General features: G+C 54.2%; 1 protein-coding gene across 1 annotated transcript in view; it reads right to left on the bottom strand.

Moving 5' to 3' along the window:
* Positions 1-12,287, bottom strand: part of KCNK9 (potassium two pore domain channel subfamily K member 9) — a 287,601-nt gene extending 275,314 nt beyond the window's left edge. Inside the window, exon 1 of the mRNA XM_078685544.1 lies at positions 11,777-12,287. Coding sequence (XP_078541670.1) covers positions 11,777-12,287 — 511 coding nt within the window. The remainder of the gene's footprint in view (positions 1-11,776) is intronic.
* Between the last annotated feature and the right edge of the window lie 1,776 nt (positions 12,288-14,063).

Below are 14,063 nucleotides of genomic sequence, written 5' to 3'. Positions count from 1 at the left end.
TGGCCTTGCTTTGTTGTGCTGCATTAAATATGACTAAATGCAGGTCTTTAAGTGGGATGAAAAAACTGAAGGGTCTCTCAAAGGGGTGTGGCATCTGTAATTAAGGGCGTGGCTTAGAAACACCTAAGCTCAAAATCTGTGGTTAGCAGTGTGCAGCCCGACTGGTATTTTGCTGTTTCTGTCATTGCAGTCAGATACATATTACAACAAGTAACAATATAACTACAACAAGCCAGGAGTATTGGCTTTGTCAATGGCTGTTAGTTGCACCAAATAGATAAACAGCAACTTTGGCTTCGTTGTACAGACTATTGAAAATGCTTCAGTTCTGACATGAATCACTGTGTAAAAACTATAATGAGTCTTATTGAAGTTGCATTAAAGGCAGGGAAAGGTGGTTCTGCTGCAGAGTTAAGATATGTTTTTCATCCTGAGGGCGAGGGTAAAAATGGAGAGCCCGATAAGGGTCCCTCTCAGCACCTGCTTTTAATAACATACGGTGCTGAGCACCGGCAGGACCCGGCCCATTTAAAGTCATCACGAAATGTTGTGCAGCAGTGCTGAGAAGTGCAGGCGCTCGCCGTTTGAAAATAAAGAGGTGCAAATACCTGCCTATTTAAACCCCTGGCACTGAGTGACAGCTGGACACTGCTGCTGCCCTATCGAGCGCGTGCACGCGGGCCTGCGGTCTCACTCCCCAGGCGCACGCACCTTTCGGCAGCGCAGAGAACTGTTCGTTCAGTCCAACGGACACGCGCAGGCGCGCGCGCACAGCCTGCTAGGCCGGCTCCAGGGATTAGTGCTTTCTGCGCGCCGCACAGTCTGCCGCCCTCCGCTCCGAGGAGCTATCCCGGCTGCAGCTCAGCACGCACGAAGAGTCTGTTCTGATGTGTTATGTTAGCACACACGCAATGCCGGCCTCGAGGGAGCAATCATTTCATCCCCGCGCAGACACAACCTTGTGAGATCCGAGCTCCAGGGAGCACACAGCGCTTCCTGGGCCATGCTCCTGAAAGACGTCTTCTCGGCACCTGGACTGCGGGGCTCCAGGGAGCCGCCCTTTCAGCACCGCACTCGCCAGCCGTGGGAGGGGTATAGGGTCAGCTCGCCACAAAGCCGGCGCTCGACGAATCTCTCCTCCCATCACCGACTGTCAGTCATAAAGCTGTCTCCTCAGCACTTCCCCATACACACAACCTGCGTCCCCTCATCCGTTTAGCTGTCACTTCCGCATCCCCGAACATCCAGTCGGAATCTTCTACTTTGTGGAGCTGTCCTTCCCGCGCTCCTCATACACAGCCTGCGCCTCTGTCCCATCAGCACCTCAAACACAGCCCGCGCCTCTGTCCATTCAGCACTTCATACACACAGCCAGCGCCTCTGTCCATTCAGCACTTCATACACACAGCCAGCGCCTCTGTCCATTCAGCACCTCATACACACAGACCGTGTCTCTGTCCATTCAGCACCTCATACACACAGACCACGCCTCTGTCCATTCAGCACTTCATACAGACAGAAAGCTCCTCTGTCCATTCAGCACCTCATACACACAGACCCCACCTCTGTCCATTCAGCAGTGGTACCATACACTGCACCCTGCCACGAAGAGCAGACCCTTCACCACTCTCTCCACTTTGCACTCCACCCCCACACCTCCCCCCGTGGAGCCGTCCCTGCGCCCCTCACACACCCTGCTTGCCCCCCTGCCTGCCCCGTCTATCTGTCCCTTCAGACCCCGCCCGCTGGAAATTGGAAATTGGAATTGGAAACGCTGATACCCCAGAGGGGCGAAGCGCGCTCCCAGGAGCCCAGAAGCCGCGGCGGCCTCGCTCGGCGCTCGCGCTTCAAATTAGTCAACTCTGCCTGGAAACCGGGTTTAATGGAGCGTGCTCCGTGGCCTTCGCTAAACACGGTGGATCACAACGTGCCTCGGAAGCAACCATTTTAATCTACCCAGGCCGCTTCCAGCAGAGGCTCGCGGCAGGCCGCAATTAATGAGGATTTAGGGGTGTAATCCACGCACGCCAGAGCAGCACTGCGCGCCCCTCACGGGAGGGCGGCTCGAAGCTCTCACTGAAGAGAAACGAAGAAAGCGCCTTTTATACTCGCAGGAGGAAGGGGGATGAATGAGTGGGTGAGAGTCCGAGCACGTGCCACGCATTGTGGCATTGATACGCCTACAGTCCTGCGGTGGACGCACTAAATTGGTTAACGCAGCACGTGAATGCAGGCTTTATAAGAACCTCCGGTGATATTTCGAAGCTATTGTTGAATACAGACGTCGTGTGATCTAGACAGAGGTTCAAATCCCAGATTGGCCGTCTCAGCCTTTTATCCTTTAAAAGTTGATAAAGTATCATTGGTTTCGGTAATAGTGAAACGTGCTAGATTGTGTGACTTGAAACCGCAAAACTCCAGCAGTCAACGCTGCGTGGAACACTTTTATTGTTAGTAATATCGTGAAAATAAAATATGTAAATGGTAACGGCTAAAACGAAGGCTTCTAAAATGTGTAAAACGTAAAGCTAAAAGGAGAGACAAGGCGGGCCCCAGAGAACTTCATCACAGGATGAGAAGTAGAGCCAGTCTGCAGCTAGTAATGCATGCCATCAGGAGGCTCTTGTAGCGCTTGGATACATCTTGAAGGATTTGAGCACTGTAGAAATAATGTAGACATAAAGACAAGATTGTGAGATGGTCCCACCAAATATTTGTTAGTGCTACAATAAATATTGCCCTCCATTCTCCATGGACAGAGATGGCATACGAAATTGCCCAGTTCTGGTTGTCATTGTCTGGGATGCGCGGGTCTTCTTCAACTTTGATTTGTGGTTAACTTTGCCTGCAGGTTTCCATTATCTCCTTTGGTGACAGACAATTGGAAACACACAAGCTCACTTCACTTAACAATCTGGTATCGGTAATAAAAATGGCTGCACTCATATCTCGCAACATGCCCTATCTAGCCTCTTGGCGCTGTTAACCATTGGTACCGATAACTACCCTCTTATTGTGGACCTCAGAAGGATGAAAGGCTGAGGGGGCCCACTGGGGTTTAACTCGGACATAAACGTTACACACAAATCTCTACAAAGGACACAACAGTCTACTAAGCTTTTGCACTAACTGAGTGTGTACACGGCGATCTGATTCCTCATACTCTTGCATTTCACTCTCCCAGATAAGCACTGCTACAAGCCTGCTGTGGTAGTGCACACCAGCACACCCCCAACCAGTACTTAATTTGTGCAGGTGGTTTCAGGTGCTGGCACTGGCAGCTAATTGTCAGCACCTGCTCTGGTGACAGCCCACCACATGGTAGCGCTGTCTTTTTACATTTTAAGACGAACACAACAACCATGTTTATTCAGTCAATATACATTGAAAATGAATAATACCAGACTCTTATGCAATTATTATAGCCCTGTGTGGCCTGAAATAGTCTGAATTATGACACCTGTTGGAGTGCGATGGTTAGGTGTTACGTTGGTACTGTCATTGGCAGCACTGGTAGGGTATGAGTGGTGCAGGCTGCAATGGCCTTCTGAGAAGGGCCCTGGCACTTCATTTTTAACAAACTAACACTGCCCCCAAGCCTCAAGCACCAGGCCTCACAATAGGCCAAGCCTCAGGGATGCGTAACAAACTGAGTGGCTACTTACTCGACCCTCCAGAAGGGACTGGAGGTCTCTTCGGGGGTGGTAAATCCCTCTACAATGCCACCATACAAACAGCAACATGTTCTTATGTCTTTGCTATGCCATGGCACTCTTTGCTCAACCAATCACTCCTGTATTACCAACTGGACAGTAAGGTGACCTGATGTAGGACCGGTGCTCCCCCCAGTAAAACCCAAACCACCCTGAGAGCTGATAGGTTCATAGCAAACTGTGTCTGATTGGGGGGAGTAGAGACCACCCCTGCCCTCATTAGCCCCTCTCCCTACACCCATGGGTTATTATAGTGCCTCCATCAGAGGCAGAACCAACACTGCACAATGACCAAAGGCAGCCGGGCCGCACAGTTCTGTACACAGCCTGTGTGGACAACTTGTGCTAAGCCCATTGAGAACCCGCCATAGTATGACGCTGCCACTGCACAGATCCAGATCTAAATTGCGGAAAACTGATTCTGAGCCACTAAGAACCCGCCATTGTATAATGCAACCACTGCTCAGAACTGTATGCAACCTGTGGATAACTGGCTATGGATACAGTGAGAATCAACCATGGTATAATTAGGGTTCCCGGTTTTGCAGTATTTATTTAACATTTCCATCTGTATTTCACCATTTTTATTTTTGGGCCATCTTATTGGCATTTATCCATATTTATTTTGCATTTTGAGAATACATGTAACTGTAAAATGTTATATTTCCACCTCTCGGACGGGCACTCATACATGATGCCTGTCAGATTAAACAGTTGCGTATAACAAAATACTGCACTCACAGGTACATATTAGCGTTATAATACAAATGTATGTTAACATATCCCTGTATTTTGAGAAATTGCATCATGTTTTTTTAACTCTCCATGCCATCTGTTCGGCCGTTGCCTGGAATTAATGAAAGAGAACATGGAGAGTCTCTCATAATAAGAACCATTTTCAATATTTTGGGGCTTTTAAAAGCAAATACAGAAAGGAAACACATTGCTTTCTGTCTGTATTTATCTGTAAAAATCAGTAAAAACTGAAAACCTGAAGTCTTAAGTATAATGCACCCACTCACAAAATGTTTGTAACTTGCGGATAACTGGCTCTGAGCGATTGAGAACTATAGTATGACGCACACACTGCACAGAAATGTTTGTAACCTGCGGATAACTGGTTCTGAGCCCAGTGAGAACCGTCCTTAGTATGATGCACACACTGTAACTTTCAGAAAACCGGTTCTGAGCCACTTAGAAGCCTCCATAGTAGAATGCACCCACTGCACAGACCTGTATGTAACCTGCCAATAAATAGTTCTAAACCCAGAGAGAACCCACCATGGCCCAAGGCACCCACCATGGATAGATCTAGGGGTCATCTCTGGGTAACCAGTTCTAAACCAAGTGAGAAGACACGGTGATGTAAAGCACTCACTGCGCAGATCTGCACGTAACCTTCAGGTAACCGGTTCTAAGCCCCCTGAGAATACACAGTAGTTTAATGCACGCACAGCACAGATCTCCTTGGAGCCCGCAGGTAACCGCTTATAATTATTGTGAGATCTCACTGTGGTTCAATGCATCTCCCGCACAGAACTTCGGGTAACCTTCAGTTAACAGGGTGTTAACGCATTGACAACATGCAGTGGTTTAATGCACCACTGCACAGGTATAACGAAGAAGTACAATGCTTCCCTCAGAGAGAGTTTTACACCTGGCTACCCCGGCAGTACCAAAGAAATTCAAAGAGACAGATTTACATACAGTTATAAAATGTATTCTTTTTACCTAGATATAACAGTAAAACACAAAATAGTTACTGCAAAACGCAGTGGGGTGCAAGTGGGTATTGGGAAGAGTGATTATTGGGGCGCATATGATATCAAAACAATACAAAATACATTGTTGACTGATTGAAAGAAAACATTTGGGTACACCAAAAAACTCGGTTATTAAATGTTCTGTTTAACCCACAATAAAATGATAACCAGCAGTGCAGTACGTCATCATTTTTCAACCCGATAAGTTGACCTTCACCAGGACAAACACAATGTTAGCAACCCTGATACCGAATCCATAGGTTCAAACGATTTCTCAATGTCACAGCTTCAAACATTTCCTGGGAAGCTGTTATTCAAAGTTCGGATGGAATCATTGTATTTCTTTGTTACATTTGCCGCCCAGGTACCTGGGAATACAGGGTTGCCCCTGCAAAGGTCTGCTCGCGGCCTGCTAGTCGGTTCTGGACCTAGAAAGATCACACAGTGGTTCACCGCATCCACCGCACGGGTCTGCACGCGGCCTGCTGGTAGCAGGTTCTAACCCTATTAAAAACACACAGTGGTTTGACGTTTCCACCGCCAGGTGTGCACGCAACATCCTAGTAGCCATGTACTGCACATGTCTGCACACAGCCTGCTGGTAGCCAGTTCTAATCCTAGAAAGAACACACAGTCGTTTCATGCTCCACTGCTTGGAGTTGGTGTGTGCGCTGCAGGCGCCAGACTTCGCCCCCAGTGATGCCCTGACACTCGGAAGCACGGCAACAGAAGGGCCACAAAGCAAAAACCGAATGCAGCCGAAAACAAACAAAGCTACTCAAGACCGCGCAATCTGCTGCGTCTAAGAACACCCAAACTTCCCTGCCCTCCGCCCGGTTCCCACCATGGGCTTTCTCTGTTGCCCAGTGGCGCTCGGGCTCAGAGGAGCCTTGGCACCGCCAGGCGCAAGCCTGCGCGCCAGCAGAGCCCTCCGGACGGCCGCGCACAGGCAGGGCCGCTCCCCAGCGAGGCGGTCCGAGCGCCGTTGCCATGGAGAAAGTTGCGAGCACCAAATTGCAGAAAATGCAGGCCGGGGAGGGGGCGAGTTCACGCTGTAAAATCTGAATAAACGAGCCGCTGGGGTCTGAGCGCGCGGTGAGCACAGAGCCAGGTCAAGCCAAGGATGAAGAGGTGTATGGGGGGAGGGGTGACGAGGGAAGGGCGGGTAGAGCGGTGCTGCAGACATGCACGGTGATAAATGCTCTCTGCAGTTGCTCTTGACTAGGGTGGAGCGTGGCCTGCACAGCCCCCCCCCCCACACACACACCCTCCAACGTCCCACACACAGAGGTGCAGCCACACTGCATCTGCGTGCAGGCAGAGACCCCCCCCCCCTTCACTCATTGAGCAGACCACTCGCCCTTCGAAGAGTGCCCCTTTCTAAGCTTTGTTTAGCGCAGTTTTAAGGGGAGATGGCCCTGTAAGTGTAGACCCGCCACACTACTTAACTTCCCGAGCTCCTGCACAGGCACACATACAGAGACACGGCCTCTCTTTCTCTTCAATGCCACCCCTCCCCTCTTGTTCTTCTCCCTCCCCCTCCCCCCTCTCGGTAGTCCTCATGTTCGCCCCTTTTCGGTGCCTCTGCCGCGTATCAGTCTTTCTTTCTCGTGCTATCCCCTTCCCGCCTCTCTCTCTTTCTCGCTCCTTTCCTTCCTGTGATCTCTTCCTCTTGTCCCCCCCCCCCCCGCTGGCCATCTCCCCCACCCACTCATTAACTCTCCAGGGGGGTCGGCTGCTATTACTAAACGCGCAGAGGCCACGTCTGTTTCCGGGTCCGTCCCCAGCTTTAAAAGTGTCACGGAGGGGGCCTCGGAAGACCCCAAATATTCCTTGTCATAAAACGCGCAGGAGGCGCTTCGATGCCCTGTGTTTGAGACCCGGCTTTGGAGATGCGCTCACGGGACGGGCCCAGGCTCCCCCGAGGGCCCGCTTTCAGGCGGGAGCCCCGTTGCACGCGCCCCTCACCAGGGCCGCAGATAGTAAACCTGGAGCCGCAGTTCCAGCCGCGCAGAGAGGTGAAGTCTGTCTGCACACAGGAGCCCTCGGGCCCGTCAAACAGGCACCGGCCGCACAGCGTCATCTCCACGGGGTGCAGGCGCTGAACATGGGCTTCGAAGCGCTCAGGTGGGGTGGCTGGCCCAAAGTGTAGAGCCAGGCCCTGGGCTTCGGAATAGGGGGGCTTATAGTAGTGTGCCAAGCGCTGCCCAGTGCGCGAACCATGATGGGCGCATTGCAGCGAGAACAGCGCACAAATATAATCTGGAGTGGCGGTCACCTCTGTGCATGATGTAAGCCCCGTGGTGTCTGTTTGGAGAGGGTCGCTGGTGTACACTGGCACAAGCGGGCAGGCGGACTCTTGTTATTGGAAAACACTGTACGGCACGGAACACACTGGGGTCGGTGGCCGCCGGGGGAGGCGGGGGAGGGTGGAGCTCCTCTTGGTATCTTTAAAGCAACTTCTTTTACCTTCCCACCCACCCCGTGGAGGCGCGCGTGGACGGCCTCACACAAGCGCAGAAGGCCCGTAGACACGTCACGCAGATCTTACCTAGACATGCATCTTGCACTCGGCAGACACGCACGCGTGGCAAGAGCTCCCGCGCGCAGACGCACGTGAACACGAGCATGTACAGATACTGTGCACACGTACAGTGCAGGAGCACAGAATACGCACACACAAACCTATAGGATTGTACCTACTGCGAGATGACATATGGAGATACGCATATGTACATATTTTGTAATGGGTGCTTATAGGCGCACCCTCTTGCGCCGACTTTCGCTCCACACGAACATGCGCGAAGTGCATACGCTGGGCAAACACGCACTGCAGCACGGAGGCACGCGGCAGCGCACTGTATGCCGTGGACGCTTCGGGCACTGTGTACTTTGCATGATCGGCTGATCTTGCACTGGCGTGGGGGGCGGGAGGAGTGATGGGGAGGGGCAGGCCGGGCTGTTATCTCTTTCATGGAACATAGCCGCGCGGCTGAGCGCGGGCTCGTGATATGCACGCGGCACCAGGGCAGGGTTGTGTCGGTGGCACCCGGTGAACGCCAGACGGACTCCTTACAATGCGTGCACGTGCAGAGGCCCCTGTGTGTGGGCATGGGGGGTGGGTGCACGTTTCGGAGGTGCCCAAGGCTCATCACCTCACCCAGGCGGGCGCGCTCATCTGCCACGGAGAGCAGGGGCGGCCAACAAGTGCGCGGGAAGGGAGCAGATTACATAACCCCTTGGATGGCGGCTCCTCCTGTAACCAGCTGTACGAGGGCGGGGGAGGAGGGGGGCTCCTGGCTCACCGGCGTGCAGAGCAGGGATGGACAAGCTGCAGGACTCACGGCGCTAGCAGACACTGCAATACTGCCCCCACCCACATGCTACAAGCACCCCAACTCCCACAGGCGCACCGGTGCGCCGACACACCAGAAGATTTCTAACCTGGACGATTTCCCTCGGGGTCGGCTCGAGGCTCAAGAGAGCCCCCCCCCCCGCCCTCTCCCCCACGCAAGCGCTCCCAGCCATTTTTCAGAGGGCGAAGCCCCAAAGCGCTGCGCTCCACACCACCACCTGCCTCTGGCGAAGAAAGTGATGGGGAAACAGGTGTCCGAGATTCTCACGTCCCTCCCCCAACCTCCGCGTTACCCCTGAGCCGGGCCTGCGGTAGAGGCAGTGAGGGGAGCGTGAAAGGGGTCTACCAACTTCTGACACGTGACTGACTCAGCACCAGCTTTGCCGTCACTTTTCAGAGTTCCTTCACCCCCTCCATGTTAGCTTTAAGGGGTAGTAAACTGCCCCACAACCCACCCTGGGAGCAGCCGTGCTTTCAGCGTCTCACATAGAGTAGGGACTCTGCTGGCAAGGCGCAGTGAGGTAATGGCACTGGGCGGGCCCTTCGTCTCAATCAGAGGCCTCCACGCAGTGCCTACCTTCAGACACATGCCAACACCACCTGTGGTAGCGAGCACAGGGGTTGCGAGCTCAAAGCAGGCCTGGGAAAAAGTTTGATTAGGTCAGAATAATTGGAATATTTTCAGCTATTTCGCGTTACTGTTTTCACTTGAGATTGCCCAAACATTTGCAAGTACACCTGTTCATTTAATTCTGACTAACTTAATAGAAAAAATCCTACCGCAATTCTACAGCAAGCTTAGCACGCGGGAGGGACGGCCGCTCTGTGTGTCTGATGCATTTAGCACTATTTTCTTAGTGCAAAAAGCACCCCCCGGGCCATTTTGGATACGAGGGCGCATTGTGTACCAAGAGAATAGCACTAAATGCTGAGATACGTTCTTCACATAATTCTGTATAATCTAGTGCAAGTTTGCTGTAATTGTGCGTAATTACGCTATTCTCAGTTACGCGCGTTATGCCTCTCCAAGTTAAAAGCAGTTTGCCAACTTCTGACACGTGACTGCCTGTAGCCCAAACGTAACAGCACATTCCAAAGGCATCTATGCCAACCCCAAATGTCCCTACTTCTATCTTTTAATGCACACCACGACCTCCCCGTCTTAGCAGGACGGTGAATGTATTGTAAAAGGTGTTTGCGAACTTGTAGCGTGTGACTGACTCCTGCCCAGCCCCTTGCTCGTCTTTCAGAGGCCTCTGTGCCAATCGCGACATTACCCAACATAACTGGCTCCACACTCACCCTGACCTATCTATGGTGCTAATGACAATGAATTAAATAAAACATATTCACAAACTTCTAGCAAAGTAACTAACCCTGGCCCAGCCCTACCATCATCTTTCAGAGGACAATCCCGACATTAGTCAACATGCCAGGCTCCCACACACACCACGAGCTATCAACACCGGAGATGACTGTCGAGGCGAAGTAAACGTGTATTACCTTCTAGCATGTGACTGTCTCCAACCCAGCCCAACCGTGACCGCCCAGTAAGCTTCAACCCCAATATCCATTGCCAGTCAGTCCTCGCACGTGTGTTCACCTCACCACATACTTATAGCCAGGGCCACTGGTACTATGCGATTTCCCATCAATGCTGTTTTCCATATAATTATGGTTTTGCCACATAATCCACAATCTGCACATTTTAACATAAAATAGTTTCCAGCTCAAGCGGATCAAAAGTTACTAAAAATGCGGTTTCACTCGTGTCCACACAATGGAAGGCCCTTCGCTAAGGGACACTGGTCCCCTTGATGTTGCTCACTGCTGCCTTTGGATGCCATGCCGGTACAAGTTGGAACCTTTGCACAGATAGTGATAAGGTGTAATAATGACAAAATAATGAGGTAATACTGTCACATAATGTACCGCTTATGCCGCATGCCGTGGTCCTTTCCTGTCGCATAATTTAGTCTACCCTGCTGCCTCAATTGGTCTTTCCTTGCTGTGTAATACCAGTGGCCCTACTTATCGTGCCAATGGCACTGAAGGTGGATAAAAGGGAGTTTACAAACCTCCGGCGAGTGGCTGACTCCGGCCCGGCCCTACCGTCGCCTTACATAGGCCTCTCTGCCCATCACAGCATCACTCAACATGCCACGCCCGTCACAAAGCACGACCTACCTATGGGGTGAGGGTGACGGTGACGTTAAAAGGACTAGTCGCTTTCAGCGAGTGACTGACTCCGGCCCGGCCCTCCCGTCTCGTTCCTGACGCCCCCCTGTTGATCCCAACATTACTGACATGCCAGCCTCCACACACATACCACCACCTACCTATGGAAGTGACGTCAGTGACTGTGAAGGAAAAGCAATCTACGAACTTCTGACGAGCCTTTCAGCGGCCTCCCTGCCCATCCACGCTCCACACACCGCGGCCTACCTGCCCATGGAAGTGACCCCCGTGACTAAGTTAAGGCAGTTTACAAACTTCTGCAAGTGACTGACTCTGGCCAGCCCCATTTGCCGCCTTCAGCGGCCCCCTGTTCATTCACGCTCCTGTACGCACGATTTACCATGGAAGTGACCTCAGTGCCTGAAGTGAAAACAGTTTACAAACTTCTGCAAGTGACTGACTCTGGCCAGGCCCTATTGTCGTCTCTCACATGCGTCTCTCCTAATCCACTCTCCACACACACCACGGCCTCCCTATGTAGGTGACCACAGTGACAGAAGTAAAGCAGTTTACAAACTTCCGGCGAGTCTTGGCTCCGGCCCTATGGTCGCCTTTCAGTGGCCCCTGTTTATCCAAGCTCCACACGCCACAAATTACCCACGGAAGTGACCACCGTGCCTAAGTAAAGCAGTTTACATACTTCTGGCGAGTGACTGACCCCGGCCCGGCCCGACGGGCCTCTCCGTGGATCCGCCCTCCCCACCTACCTATGGTGGTGATGACCGTGATGGCGAAGTAGAAGGAGCCGGCGAACTTCCACTGCACGCCGGCGCGGTGCGGCTCGGACTGCATGATGACCAGCTCCAGCTGCCGGTAGTCCTCGGCCGAGATGTTGTACTTGCCCTTGAGCCGGACCTCCTCGGCCTTCAGCTTCTCCTCCTCGCGCATCTCGTAGTCGGACTCGAGCGCGTCGAAGACGGCGGCGCCCACCAGCAGGTAGGTGAAGGTGCAGACGATGAGGGACAGGGTCCGCACGTTCTGCCTCTTCATGGCCTCCAGGACGCGCCTGCCGAGGGGCGCATGTCCCCCCGCCCGGTCCGAGAGGGCCCGGCAGCAGCCGCGGGGGTACCGGAGCCGCGGGGCCAGGGGGCCGGGCTCCTGCTCCTGGGAAGCGGACAGGCACAGGAGGCTGCTGGAGCGCCGCAACCAGTGGCGCTGCAGGCGGGAGGCTCTGTGCGCGACCTGCCCAAACCAAGCCGCGCCGGCGGCCAGGGCCATCAACGCAGCGCCCCACTAGTGACCACGAGCCCCCCGCCCTCCCGCCCTCGGCGCCCCTTCACGCAAGGAGGTCAGAAATGGGGCTGACCCCTCAGTGCCGAGGAAAGTCTTCTCCAAAAGTTGGCAGGACCCAAAAAGCACTTTCCGAAGTAGGTGTCCGTGGCCTTTACGCACCAATCTCTAGAGCCCAAATCCCTGCGTTCCCTTCCTTCTGTCCAGGGTACAAGTGGCGAGTATTCTCAGCCCTCACCGAGAGCAGGGGCAGAGGCCAGTCCCCATCACAGTCCAGCTGCCAGGTGAGGTGTGGGGCAGCTACGTGGGGCCCCGATGGGGTAGAGGCGGCGCCATGAAGCACGGATCGGGAAAGAGGCGCTGCAGCCTTCGTCCTTCTCGGGGATAAAACTCTCTCTTCAGGTGAGCAGCGGGCGGCGGCAGCCAGGAGTCACCTCAGCAGCCCACGCAGCATCCTTGCCAGCCAGGGGGCGATGACTCCTTGGGGTCAGCAGAGGGGTCCCGCCGGGTGGAAGCACATGGCGCACAGAAGAGGGGCCCCCCGCGGCGGAGTGTGCGCTCATCTATCGAGCTGCTGTGAGTCTCTCCAGCCTGGCACTGTGAGGCCCCTCCACAAGCAGGGAGGGCGCACCCGAGCTGTGAGGGCTCCAGACCTCCAGAGAAGGAAGCGCGCACGAGATTACCAGTTGATTCGCCTCCGACATGGAGCAGCTCCTTTGGGAAAGAAGGTCTTACACCTGGCAGCCCGCGGAGCGTCGTCCACAGACACCTGCTGGCACGAGATGCCAGTCTGGGGGCGCATGCCAGGGGCTGGTCAAGTAAGCAAAAAGCAGCATAATATTCCAAAAGAGGGCGAGAGCGATGGGCACGCGGGGGTCGGAGTCACAGCATCACCTGGACGGCTTGGCGAAGAAGGACATGCCCCTGCCCGGCCCGCTCCTCAGGGGTGCACCGCTGCCTGGGCGCAGGTTCGGAGGCATGAAGGACTAGGCTCATTCCAGTCTGCGCGGGGAGGCGAGGGTCTAGCGGCCAGACTCCGGGAAAGCGCGTCTGCAACACTCCCGGGGCCAAGCCCCTGCCACCCGGGCACCGCTCAGGTTGAGGCAGTGGGGGACGCCACAGCCGCCAGTGCAGCCCCTTCAATCCCAGGCGTCCTTGCAGAGCACGGTGGTCCTCCCAGAAGAGCCGGGGGAGAGTTGCAGACTATGTGCTGTAAACCCTTTGGTGGCCGGGGTACTTTCAGCGCCTTGACTCTGTAGGTTGGCGCTGTAATGTGGTTCCACAGAGGGGCTCTCCTGCTCAAGCCGCCCGGTGCCGTCCCTCTCGTGCTCGGCAGGTCCTCGCTCGCTCCTTCCCTTTCGCTCTCGCTGGCTCCCCCACACTGGCTCCTCCGTCTCCCTGGCTCTCCCGGCCCCGCCCCTGCCGCGGCCACGCCCACACGGTACAATATTCAGATCTCCTCCCGGGCTTCCACTGGGAGACGCACCACGTGCTCCCGGACTACGAGGCAGGGCACCTCGTCCATCGCGCGGAGCCAATGACTGTCAACAGCTGAGCCGGGAGGGGCGAGGGGGCAAAGTCAGGCGCTCATTAAAAGTGCCCACTCAGCGCAAAATGAAAATAAATACACGAAAGGAGGCAATTACTATGAGCCCGCCCTCGGAGGCAAGAGCTGGGGCGCGTGCCACCTGCAGCTGCTTCCGCTGCCATTGGGTCTGTGGTAGAGTTGGGGGGGGGGGAGGGGTGCAGGGGAGCTCTGGCGCT

Source organism: Lissotriton helveticus, chromosome 4_1 (assembly GCF_964261635.1).
Source record: "Lissotriton helveticus chromosome 4_1, aLisHel1.1, whole genome shotgun sequence".
NCBI lineage: Eukaryota > Metazoa > Chordata > Amphibia > Caudata > Salamandridae > Lissotriton > Lissotriton helveticus.
This window is presented reverse-complemented; position numbering and strand designations above follow the sequence as displayed.